This window comes from Serinus canaria, chromosome 19 (genome assembly GCF_022539315.1).
Source record: "Serinus canaria isolate serCan28SL12 chromosome 19, serCan2020, whole genome shotgun sequence".
Taxonomy (NCBI): Eukaryota; Metazoa; Chordata; class Aves; order Passeriformes; family Fringillidae; genus Serinus; species Serinus canaria.
Genome location: NC_066332.1, coordinates 10,581,681 through 10,594,412, shown reverse-complemented (window position 1 = coordinate 10,594,412; position 12,732 = coordinate 10,581,681). Strand labels below are relative to the sequence as shown.

The window sequence follows — 12,732 nt, the reverse complement described above, 5'->3', positions numbered from 1 at the left end:
GAAAGCTGGGTCAGGAGCTCTACTGACCTGCTCGGATCCAGGCATATAGAGCAGGTTATGGAAGTTCTTGTTGCCAGCCCGCAGCAGGGACCACACGGAGCACGTGCGCTTGTATATGTTGTGCATCTCGCGCTCGCAGGGGCTGTTCCCCAGGAAGGTCCCGTAGAGGCAGGAATATGTGTGCTGCACCAGCTTCACCTGTGGCAGGGAGGCAGAGCCACACTCAGAGCCACTGGGAAAAGGGGTCTCCCGCCTACAGGAGACATGTCTTCCCCTCCTCTGGGATGGCTCATGCACTGCCTACCCTGGGTGACCTCACTGCTGTCCTTGCTTCCACACTGGGCAGGACAGGGATCACTTCAATTGAAGGGAAAGTATCACTCAGCTGATACCAAACCCATCCCTCTAAAACCAAATGACTCTCTAGAACCTTGTCCTACATATTTTGGCAAGACAGAGATGAATTTTTTTCCTCTATTTAATTTTTAAAAAAATATTTCAGACCCATATAGCTCTGAGATATGCAAATGAAACCAGTGCTGCTGCTGGCATCTGAATTCCCTGGGGTGGAAAGGGACTGGAGAAGGGATTCAGGAAAACCAGAGTATGCAAACCCTCCAGCACCCCTTCATGGGAGAACAGATTTAAACTAAAAGAAAACAAATTTAGATGAGATGTTACAGAGAAATTGTTCCCTGTGAGGGTGGTGAGGTCCTGGACCAGGCTGCCCAGAGAAGCTGTGGCTGTCCTATCCCTGAAAGTGTCCAAGGCCAGGCTGGACAGAGCAATCTGGAGTAGTGGAAGGTGTCCCTGTCCATGGCAGGGGATGGATGGAACAAGATGGGCTTCAAGTTCCCTTCCAACCCAAACCATTCTAGGATTCTGTGATCACATCACATCACGATGTCTCAGGTTCTGCAGACCTCTTTTCTTTCAACTCCAGTATTGTAAAACATCACGACCTTCCCTCTGTTTCTGCTCACATGTATTTCTTACCAGAAAAGCTTCATTAAATTCAAAGAGGCAGGGAAATTGCTTCAGAAGCTGATGAACAGCATCCAGCCACTGGAGAAAAACTGGGCACTGCTCGTTCTGATCTTCCACCTTTTCCTGGTGTCCACAGCGATCCCCGAACTTGTGACCAAAGTCCAGCCAGTCCGATTCAACAAGCACCTGGAAGCCCTGTGATTAAAAGAAAAGCAACTGCAGAGACTTTGCCGAGGACACGTGGCAGGACAGAGCAAGCCCCATCCACCAGGAAAGGCTGGGAAGGAGGCTGCTGCGGTGCCTGTTTTGGGAGCAAAGCACACCAGGGTTGGAGGTTTCCAGACACAAACTAACAGTTATGTCTACGAAGTAACCAGCTCAGAGAATTCAGAGTAGGGAAGCAACTCAACTTTGAGCACAAGATGGTATTTCCCACAGCACTTCCCCAGGCTGGGTAGAGGAATGAGGAACAGTTCACCCAAAACAGGCAGGAAGAGAACAGGGAAAACTCAACACCCACCCCAGCAGCTCAGAAATACCACTAAGCATATTCCCAAATGCAGTGCTGCTCCTTTCAACGGAGATTCTGAGATAAAAGCTGCCTTTGAACAGACATGAACTGCACCAGAGCACAATCCTACCTCCATGGTCCTGTAGTAAGGGTCCAGGAGAATCTTTGCCAGCGCCACAATCTGCGGAGTCCTGTCCCAGCCGTCAGAGCAGTGAACCAACACCGGACGCCCTTCTCTGTCCACGGCACTGGAGACCAGCACTGCTGCCTTCAGCATGACAGACATATGCTGCAGCCACTTGGTGCTCTCCAGGGCTGAAAGCCAGCTTCAAAGGGGAAAAAAGGCAAGAATGGTTGTTTAGCTCTCTACTGAAAAAAAAATTTAAACTTTAACTTCATTTTTCTTGGAGTCCTCAGTGAAAATCAGTCTTTTCTAAAACATGTCCCAGAGGAGCCAGGGAACCTGGAAAGAAGGGCAAAGAATCCAACCCCAAATTGAATTTTTCTCAAATACACTCACTTTTAGAAACTCCCAGAGGATACACCCAACCAAGTGACACTGAGCCAGTGCCACAATCCCTTCTGGATTAATGGATCTAAATTAGCAGCATTCAAGCACTGTGAACACTTTCCCATCCCTCCATTTTCTCAGTTAGAAACCTGGGATAAAAAAAGGAAAACAGAGAGGAAACCCCTCCCCCCGCCCCCCCCCCCCCCCAAGGTCACTGACAGATATGGCATCAAACTCAAAGAAGAGTCACTCACTTGCTGGGGTCTGGCACTTGACTGCAGACAGCACGCAGGTACTGGAAGCTATTCCGGATGGAGTGGATGTTGGCCATACCCATGAACACGACTTCACAGTTGGGGTAATACTCTAACACAAGAGACAGGAACATTTAGAGAGAGCTACAGGAGCTACAGAACATTCTGAGCTGGAAGGGACCCACAAGGGTCATCAAATCCAACTCTGCTGCTACTGCGGCAACTGCCTCCACACCCCAGTGCAGCCACCCCTCCCACAACACCCCTGGTGTTCATGGTTTTTCCCAACTAAGGTTGGGAAAAACCTTCAAGGTCATTGAGTCCAACACTGCCAGGGCCACCATTCACCATGATCCCAAGTGCCATATCCATGGATCTGTTAACCCCTCCACAGATGGGGACTCTTAACACTGCCCTGGACAGCTGTGCCAGGGCCTGACAACACTTCACTGAAGAAATTTTTCCTATATTCAACCTAAACCTCCCCTGGCACAGTTTGATGCCACTTCCACTCATCCTGTGCCTTGTTCCCTGGGAGCAGAGCCTGACCCTCTGCTGGCTGCCCCTTCCTGTCAGGGAGTTGTACAGAGCCAAAAGGTCCCCCCTGAGCCTCCTTTTCTCCAGGCTGAGCTCCTTCCCCAGCTCCTTCAGCTGCTCCTGGTGCTCTAGGCCCTTTCCCAGCTCCATTCCCTCTTAATGGTCTTTCTTGTCCTAATGGGCACAAAACTGACCCCAGTGGCCAGATAAGGGGGACTGTCACTGCCCTGTGACCACTTTATTGCTGGTACAGCTCAGGTGTCATTGACCTGTTGCTCACCTGGGCACACCTAGGCCTGTGTTCAGCTGCTGCCAACCAGCACCCCCAGGTCCTTTTCCACTGGGCAGCTTTCCAGCCACTCTGCCCCAGCCTGGAACATTCCAGTGGAGCTGCTGTGAACCAAATGCAGGACCTAGCACTTGGCCTAATTGAACCTCATCCAATTGGCCTTGGCCTGTTGATCCAGCCCCACCAGATCCCTGTGTGAGAACACACTCCCAGAGACCAAGCACCAAAAAGCTGTCCCAATCCCCAGCTGTGCCCTAAGAGCCACTGCCAGGCCCAAGAGGAAGATGCTATGGGATGTTCTTGGCCCTTGGTACCTTCGCATTCGCAGCCACCTCCCTTGGCCCTGTTGGCCACGGCTGCCGTGTAGGACCTGGCATCGAGGATCAGCAGCTTCTGAGGGGTTCCTGCATTCTCCACACCGGAACACGCTGTCAAGGACGAGTCTGCAGGGACACACAGGGACTGAGCTCCTGGCACCTCCCTCCTTAGTGAGCCCAGAGAGCCACCCACACACCGCGGTCACAGCACGACAGGGCCCAGGTTCTCTCTCTGGACACTAGGGTAAAGCCCTGCCCTGGGACAGCAATGTCCCCATTCAGGAGGGCTGGCAGGAGTCATCTCACCAAAGTCGGCGTCGCAGGGCTCGCTACCATCGCTGCTCCCAGCATGCGGCGCAGCGCCTGACGGCCTCACTCCGGGGTTCAAGGCACAGGCTTTGGCAATGGATGTCACCAAGTACTCGTCATCGGCGTTCCGCCAGCCCCACCAGCTGATCTCGGGCTGGCTGCAGCGTGCAATCACCGCCCCGTTGCGCACATGTCTGTGGGGACACACAGACACAGCCTTGCTGAGCCCCTGGGAGCGCAGGGCTGGCCTGGGAGACGCTAACCACTACTATTTATTTATATACAATAATATAAATATGACTGCATTTATAAATTAAACCAGAGAGAAGAACTTAAAAATCATTATGGTTGCATTTTGGGAAAGTAATAGTTATTTCATAGAATCATGGAATAGTTTGGGTTGGAAGGGAGGTTGAAGATCATCTTGTTTGACCCCCCTGCCATGGGCAGGGACACCTTCCACTTGATTTTAAGGCTGTTCTGTTTTCTCCTTCTCTTTCTTTTTTTTCCTCCCTCCAATTACAGACCCACTGTTAAACCATTTCACTTATCACCTGTAACTTGGGAATATGAGCTCACTTGGCATCAGACCAGGGAGTTTCTGGGTGGAGGCCTGAGCTGGTGTTTATCAACAACCCCTAAATGTGAACCCTACCCTGGCTGTGCTTCCTGACAAGGAGGCCTGAAGTAGGAATCAGCGCATTTCTCACATGAACACACTGGTCAAGTCATTCCCAACTGGCCTGGAAAAGGAAGTCACTGTGATGTGACAAAGCTGCTGACAATAGAGAATGACCCAGAGAGTGTGAAATTTAGCATTAATAAGTGAAGAGTATTTACAGATGATCAAAGCATAACCCCAGCTGTGACATGGAGCAGTTTGGTGCAGATCCTAAAGGCTTTGAGGTCACTGGGAAGCTCTCAAAAGCCTCAACTCAGTGCTCAAGAGAAGCATGAAGGTTAAGGATATGCTAACAGTTACTGGGAAAGGAGTAAGAAATAAAATATTATGGCTTCACATCTTAACCATCCTAAAATGACACAAAGTCCTCTCAGAAAGGATCATGTTGAGTCAAACCAAGCTCCAGAGATGGGTGGCACAGACACAAGCAAGCACTGGAATGGTCATGCCATGTTTCAGAAACACAAGTATTTCTTGGACAACAAACAAAACCAAGAGTGGACTCACAGCCACAGTGCAATGTGGAACTACTAACTGTTCCAACACTTGGTAGCAGGTTCACCAAGTGATCATTAGACAGTCACCCATTCTCCCAAATGGGTGTAGGAAATTTAAGATAGCAGATGCTCCAAAGATGCACCAGGAAAGAACACCAGCATCCCTATCCCGTTTGTTACATTTCCCTGAGGTGCTGCTCCTGCTGCCTGGTCCTTCCAGGAGATGGGAAAATGAACTCAACAGCCCTGAACCAGACCCACACACCAACCATGCTCCATCATTCCACCACCCCTGCTGCAGCATTTATCTGGAGACCACAGAGTCAAGGAATGGTTTGTGGTGGAAGGAACACCACAAACCATCTCATTCCACCCCCTTCATGGGCAGGGACACCTTCCACTGTCCAAGGTTTCTCCAAACCGTGTCCAACCTGGCCTTGGATGTTTCCAGGGATCCAGGGGCAGACACAGCTACTCTGGGCACCCTGTGCCAGGACCTCACCACCCTCATAGGGAACAATTTTTTTCCAATATCTCATGTCCTCTGTCAGTTTACGTAGCTTCCTTAATGACATCTCACAGATAATATCAATGAAGACTTTAAACTGAAGCCTTCCAAAGAAATTATGTTTGTTCGGCCAAGTCAAAACTCTGTGGGGACCCTTTACTTTAAGTGCTGCTCTGTTTTGCAAGGTGACTTGCAGAGCAGTCACTCCCAGGAGATCTATTTCTGCCTTCAGGATCACTCAAGGATGGATAACAGAGAGCAGCAAAGGCTTTGTTTATAGTAGTAAATGAAAGAGAGCCAAGGTGTGGACTTAAGCACCAGCCTGTGATCATCCAAGCCTGTTTGTGAGCCACCCACAGCTCCTGGCCTGTGCCAAACAACATTTTCCCAGACAGTGCCTGAGAACGTTTTTGGGAAAGGCAGGTGCTGTGCCAGGGACTGCTCCTAGCAGGCAGCTTGAGGGGCAGGACAGGGTGCAGGGCACTGCAGCTGCTCCAGGCAAAGCTGCCGATGTCACCACGGTTACTCACAAAACTCTTGGTAACACAAACCTCTGAGCACTGAACAAGGCTGGGGACCTTCAAGGGACACAGTGACCTGCCAGTAAACAAGGAAATGTGGCAGCACCAATGCGTGTGAAACCACCAGCAAGCAGAAAGTACAGCAGGTGCCAGCAGAGGAACCAAAACCACAGCTGAGCTTCCAAGGGGCTTCCCAGGGCAGGGGAGCACCAGAACCTGACTCTGCCTTCCCTGCACATCTCCCGAGCACGAGCACAGGAACCATTTAAGGCCTTTTCTTACCTGGGAGTTTTGGGGAGTTTTTTCTCAAAGGAAAAAGTTTCTTTCTTGAAACTGGAATGTCAGAAAGTGCTAGAGTGTTTTAACTTATATGGAGCAAGTGATTCTTTAGGGATCCTCAGTTTAGTTTTGACTAAACGACTCAAGACCCTTTCATGGTCCACAGCTGCAATATGAAGTGCCTCTGTAGTTTATCAGTTGAGTTTTTCCTCACAGATTCCTTCTAAATACAAGGCTAGAGCACATCCGATACTGTCAGCACATGCCATTTAACCTCCAACAATCCTCCACAATGGATTAATACCTAGTTTAGTGGAAGGCAGTAGCAGGGGGGCTGGAAGTAGACAATTCTCAAGGTCCCTTCCATGATTCTATGATCTCCCAAGTCTCTGTTATTTCCTGGACAAGTCAAGGAGCTTGGCTTAAAGCACAAGAAAGAACCTGGAGAGGGTTTCCTGAGCAGAGCCTAAAGGTTCCCAGCTGAGATGTGTGTGCGTATAAGTGCTCCATTTCCCAGATTGTTGGGATAAACTCCCGTCTCACTGTGGCAGGATGTGAGAGCCTGAGAGCGAGGTTTAGCTGTGGGGTGGAGCAGTGCCCGCTGTCCCCTGGCAGGGGATGCTGAGTGTTCGGAGGAGCAATCCTGCTGCCACAGGCCCAAGGTCTCCTCAAGGTGGCTGAGCAGACAGAGCCAGAACTGCCACACCATGCCTGTCTGCCTCTCTACACAGCTAAATAATTGATTGCATCCTTTGCCTTGTTTTAGAAGTGGATTGTGCCTGGAGGCTTCTGCATTTCTCCTGCGCATCTCTGCTGAGGACTGAGATGGAGACCTGAATTTCTGTTTTGCTTAAGAGCTAACTTATACTTTTTTCAAGAAATCTGATAATGGGTTACCTTTGTTATCATGCTTTACAGCTCTGACTGTGACCCAGTGAGATTTATCCAAAAGCTCTGAGATCTATCAGAGTTCCTTGGGATGAAGGGACCCATCCATTCTCTCCTGAGCTCTGAGTGAGGAGGAGGAGCTGAGTGTCAGGCTTTTCATTTCCACACAACACAATGCATTGTAGAAGCAGCCACGACCCTCAAGGATCCTCCTGCTCCAAAGACTTGAATCTTGAGGGCAAAGACTAAAAAAAGTGCACAAAAACCAGAGACACATGGGCAAGCACTTGCCCCATCTTGTAACATCACTTGTCAGCGTCTTCTAATCTGATCCCAGGATGCAAACGGTTGTACTCAGCTCATAAATTACTGGGTACCATTACAGAGATGTAAAGCAAGGAACAAAATAATTGCTGGAGTAGGAAAAATACATGGCTTTTGCCCTCGGGTGGGGAGGCACAGTGGGACAAGCTCCAGCACCAGTCCATTTTTAGCAAAAGGAATCACAAATACAATTAACTTCTTAGCTGATTTGGCTACAAGGAGGGAAAGGCTCCATCCAATAAGCTGTGCTCATTCCCACTCTGCTGCAGAGCTGAGTTCTAGAAGGAACACAGTGTTTTGCCACATCCAACAGCAAGCCATGAAGTGTGACAATGCAGAGTTAAGGTACCTGTAAATTCACTGGTTTTGCTTCCTGACTTTTGTATTTTCCAATACAGCTCTGACCTTTTAAGTTTTTTTTATATTTGGATTTGGTGACTGCTAACACACAGCCTAAGGCTACAAACCATAATGTACATTTTACAACAGCACAACTGCCTGGGTGCCCCTTTCCATCAGCCTCCCGTTGGTTTCAAACACATCAGTCTCCTGGGAGACACATTTAATGAGGAACCAGACTGTACCCTGCAGAGCCCTGCTCCATTGACTGCGTGGCCTCCTGCATGCCCCTCTAGATTACTTCTGGAAGGCTGGTCAGGAATATTTAATAGAATTACAGATTATTCTAAACTTGAAAGGACCTCCAAAGATCATACAGTCCAACCCCTGGCCCTGCACAGACACTCCAACAATCCCACCCTGGGCATCCCTGGCAGCTCCTGGAGCTGTGGCAGCCTCGGGCCTGGGACCATTCCCTGGGGAACCTGGGCAGTGCCCAGCACCCTCTGGGGGAAGAACCTTTCCCTAAAATCCAATCTAAACATCCCTGACACAGCCGTTCCCTTGAGTCCTGTCCCTGGTCGAAGAGCAGAGATCAGAGCTGCCCCTCCACTGCCCCTTGTGAGAAACTGCAGCTTTGGGCATACCCAGGTCTGTCCAGGCCTGCACACCCTGCTGAGCATGGGGCACCTAGCAGGCTCCTTTTGGCTCAGATTTCTTTTCAAAGTAGCAGCCAGACAAGGACCAACGTGTGGAAAGATTTTGAAACTCTGAGAGAACTTTAATTTGACCTCATCTTGCAACATCTCCTGTAGGAGGAAAGTCACCCACACTTTCAAATCTGACTGAGAACAGCAAAGGACAGTTCTGGAACACTGCTTCTCTCTTCTGGAAAACACCCTGCTGCAGATGGTGCTGGGAGAAGGAACTCTGGGAGCATCTCCTTTGCAAGCAGGAGGCAAAAGGATAAATAGCTTTCCTGCCATCCCTGTCCAAAGCCCCTGCAGCACTACGAGGACATGGCAGCTGAGATGGGTTTGGGGGAGGGAATTTGAATTTGCATTTACCTGTACACCACCACAGGAATCCTCTTCCATGACCTGAATGAAGCCACATTCTCCAGCTCCTTGTCAGTGATCCAGACAGGGACCAGCAGCTTTTGGGGATAACTGGAACAAAGTCTGGAGAAGAGAAATCATGAAAGGCAAGATGAGGACTGAGCAATCAAAAATCTGCCCCAGAGCAGCTCACATTTCCCCAAACTCAACATGCAGGGCTTTGCCTCTTCCTCTTCATATCTGTCTCAGCACAGCCTCACAAGTGAGACAAAACATACTGCCAGGAATGAGCTGAGAGAAGACAACCTCCTTTCACCTCAGGCCTCACCTCTGGGCTCATACTAAGTATCCTAGTACTTCTCAGGATGCCTTTGGAACAACCTCTGTATTTAAGAATTCATGAGGGTTTAAGGAAATAGTCAATAATTTACATGGAGTTTTTGTTTTCTTGTAGCAGGTACACACAGATTTTCTGGTAAAGAATGGCCAACCACTTTCTGCCTGAGAGAACGGGATACATTGTAAGGAAGGAAGGAAGACACAAATCTGCCCAGAAATTTAGCAGTGGGGACCAGGGGTATGCAAATAAAGTGACAGGAGTGAGATCTACACCATAACTTGTTTGGTAGGGTGCCAGAAACCAAATTCTTATAACTATCTGAACATGTACCAGCAGTGAGAGGAGAACTCTGAGAGCAGAGCGCACTGCCAGAGGGCAGGGTGACATGGGATATTAGGGAAAAATTGTTCACTGTGAGGGTGGAGAGACCCTGGCACAGGGTGCCCAGAGAAGCTGTGGCTGCCCCTTGATCCCCAGCAGTGCCCAAGACCAGACTGGACGGGGCTTGGAGCAGCCTGGGATAGGGGAAGGTGTCCCTGCCAATGGCAGGGGGTGGAGTGGGTAGGGCTTTAAGGTTCCTTTCACGATAAATTATTTTGGGATTGTAGCACACGCAAAATTCCAGGAGTGCAGGGGTTGCTTTTTGGCTCCGGCAACTCCTCCCCTGCCCCTGCTGCTCCCAGCACAGGCCAAGGGCAGGCTCAGACACAGCAGTGCCTGGGAGGTGGACCAGCTGAGCCCCTGCAGCCAGGCAGGGACAGGAGGATACATGGCAAGTTGCATCAAAGAGCAGCTCTGGCTCAAGGCTATCCCACATCATTTAGCAGGAATGTTTCAGGGCAGATGGGGAGCAATGTGAGGTAGGTGAAAGGATCTAGCCAGTAAGCTCCAGAGGGTGGTCCTGAGCCCAGGCTATTCCAGCTGATGGCAAGAGGCACAAATCCAGTATTAGTTTATAGTGCTAGTGAAGAACTGCCTGCCACCTTAGAAAATGGCACTTCAGTGTCTAGACAGCTCCTCTGAGAGCCCCAGGCAGAAAGCAAGGGTGGCTAAGGGATAAAAAACAACTGGGTGAGGATGAGGAATTCAGGAAGCAAAATTAAAGCTGTCAGTTAAGAAGGTGAAGACCAGGTTGTTTGTGGTAGGATGTCTGGGCTTGGATATCTCTGAAATGCCTAAGATTCCATAAGGCAGGAAATTAGAGAAGCAGTGAAGCATGACTGAAGATGCAGGAATGTGGGAGAGGGTTAGCACCTGTTCAGGTCTGGAGGAACTTATGGAATAGCTGAGTCTATACATGAACAGGCTTTACTGAAGTGCAAACAGTTCCCTGGCACCTCAGATGAAACATGGGTGATGTCTTAAAAGTACAGACTGGGGAGAGGTAGTCCAGGAGAGGCTCAGGAGTGTATCTTCCAAGAGTTAAATCACTAAAACTTTGTAGCCTTAGGGAAACAGTAAGATAGAAATCAATTTAATTCAGGTAGGAAACAGGACATCTTTGAGAAGTGAAGCCAAATTCAAGCAGGGTGCATAGAAACAGGCAATAAGGTCAAGACAAAGAGACATGTCTTTCTAGGCTAGAATTCCAGAGGAATACAGTAGAGGAAGTGAAAACCCAGGATAAGCAACTCTGTTGGCTTAACAGTATCTTAAAAACTGATACAAGGAAGGATATCTGTGGCACCCTAAGTTTCAGGGTACAAACTTTCTAGGAAGACCTAAATAGGCTGAGCTTGTGAACAAAGTGTGGGCAACTTCCAGGGGAAGGTGGGGGCGACAGTGTGACCAGCCCAGAGTGACAAGCATCCACCAGAATGTGCATGGATCAAACCCCAAGCCTGAAGAGAAACAGGACAGCATTGAGGCAACACTACCAATCCCTGGAGTGATAGTAATGGCATCCACAGGGAATGGAAGAGAAGAAGAAAGGCTGGGAGACTTGTGTTGCTTCTACACAGAACATACAAGTGTCTGAACCAAAGGTGACATTTTCAGACACACTCAGGTGTTTCTTGGTGCTACCACCAAAATCATCAAGTCTCTGACTCTTCCTTTGGACCTAAGCTGCTCCAAAGTAGAATAATTGAAAATTCCCTTTGTCACAGCATTCATCACTCAGTAGATTCAGTAGTGTTTTTAGAGGGGATAAGGCTCCCACAAGAGCAACAACCACACAAAGGGTTAAGTTCAGGGCACTTGGATTTTGAGTCAACACGGCTGATTGGAGGGAGGTCACTCCTCATGTGTGAGAGCTACCTGAAACATCAGTGAATGAGCAGATAGGGCAAATTTAGATTTTCAGAAGGGATTTTTGAAATTTTTTGTGTGCCTGTGTTTTTTCCCAGGTATGTCCCCATAGAGCTGAAGGATGCTCCACTTAGGAAACAGCTGCTCTTGAGAAGATAAGAAATAGTTCAGAACTTCAACCATCATTTTTCACCACAACAGGAGTCCTAAAGGGAACCACCTGCTGTGGGGTGGCCTGGAAAGCCCCAGCCTGAGCCAGACAACAAAGGGAAACAGCCTTGAATTGTGAGGTTTGATGGAAGGAAAGGGTGGCTGGAACAACACAGACACAGGAATCAGCCCCTGTGAATGAGGATTGATGGAGAACCTTCTAACCACAGAGATAACAATGAGGGAGAGGAATCATGGAATACCCTGGTTTGGAAGGAATCCATGAGGATCAAGTCCAGCCCCTGGCCATACACAGGACACCCCAACAATCCCATCCTGTCCCTGAGAGCCTTGTCCAAGCTCTTGTTTCACAGAAGGCAAACACTTGTATCACTAACAGTCCTCACAGTCCACACATTCCTGTGGCAAATCCAAGCAGGGACAGTAATTACACCTTTCCAATGGTATGGATAGTATCAAAATTTATAGAGAAGTGTAAAAAAGACAAAATTTGAATTAAGAGCAGTCTCAGAGACCAGTAGAAAACACCATCTGGCTAAAGCAGTAACAGAACTCCAGGCAACTTTCTCCTCATCAACTCAAAAGTTAAATAAAATCCCAACTGTAAAAAGATGAAACCTAAAAATGAACATCAACATTGGAGGCAAAGTGTTTTTGGTTTTTTTTCCTTTTTTTGAAGGAACTACATGTGTACCAAATGCACCAGTACTAAGGCTGATATGAAGCAACTACCTCAGAGAGCCTGTGTGGACCAGATGGGCAATGCTGGAGTGATCCCATTTCCCTGGGTATAAGATTCCTGAAGATGTGAGAGCCAGCGAGAGACCGTGTAATAATTTTATTATCACTGTACACTTTTATCTAGACTGAAGGAGTGGTTACTATAAGCTTGTATTGCTCTCATTTTATGATGGCTGTCGCCAGGAAGCAGATAATGGTTCCCAGATAAGGACATCTCGGAACAGACTTGAAAGACGAGGAACAAAGCCATTACCTTGGAGTATCCTGTCTTTAACAACACTGTTTTGCCAATGCAGGGAAATAAAAGATAAAAGAACTATAAACAGTTAAAAAGTAACCTGATCCCTGTGAATAGAGGCAGGTGGTTATGATCAAAAGCTAGGGCAGGATTTAAAGCCACACTCCCCCAGCAGCAAGAG

At 48.6% G+C, this 12,732-nt stretch overlaps 1 protein-coding gene across 5 annotated transcripts in view; it reads right to left on the bottom strand.

Moving 5' to 3' along the window:
- The window catches only part of MTMR4 (myotubularin related protein 4), a 56,578-nt gene that overhangs the window by 5,197 nt on the left and 38,649 nt on the right, over window positions 1–12,732 (bottom strand). For all 5 annotated transcript variants that reach the window (XM_050981803.1, XM_050981805.1, XM_018919272.3 and 2 more), the window contains 7 exons: window positions 8,821–8,934; window positions 3,713–3,909; window positions 3,404–3,532; window positions 2,264–2,375; window positions 1,629–1,824; window positions 997–1,182; window positions 28–198 (listed from right to left, as the gene is read on the bottom strand). In XM_050981803.1, coding sequence (XP_050837760.1) covers window positions 28–198; window positions 997–1,182; window positions 1,629–1,824; window positions 2,264–2,375; window positions 3,404–3,532; window positions 3,713–3,909; window positions 8,821–8,934 — 1,105 coding nt within the window. The remainder of the gene's footprint in view (window positions 1–27; window positions 199–996; window positions 1,183–1,628; window positions 1,825–2,263; window positions 2,376–3,403; window positions 3,533–3,712; window positions 3,910–8,820; window positions 8,935–12,732) is intronic.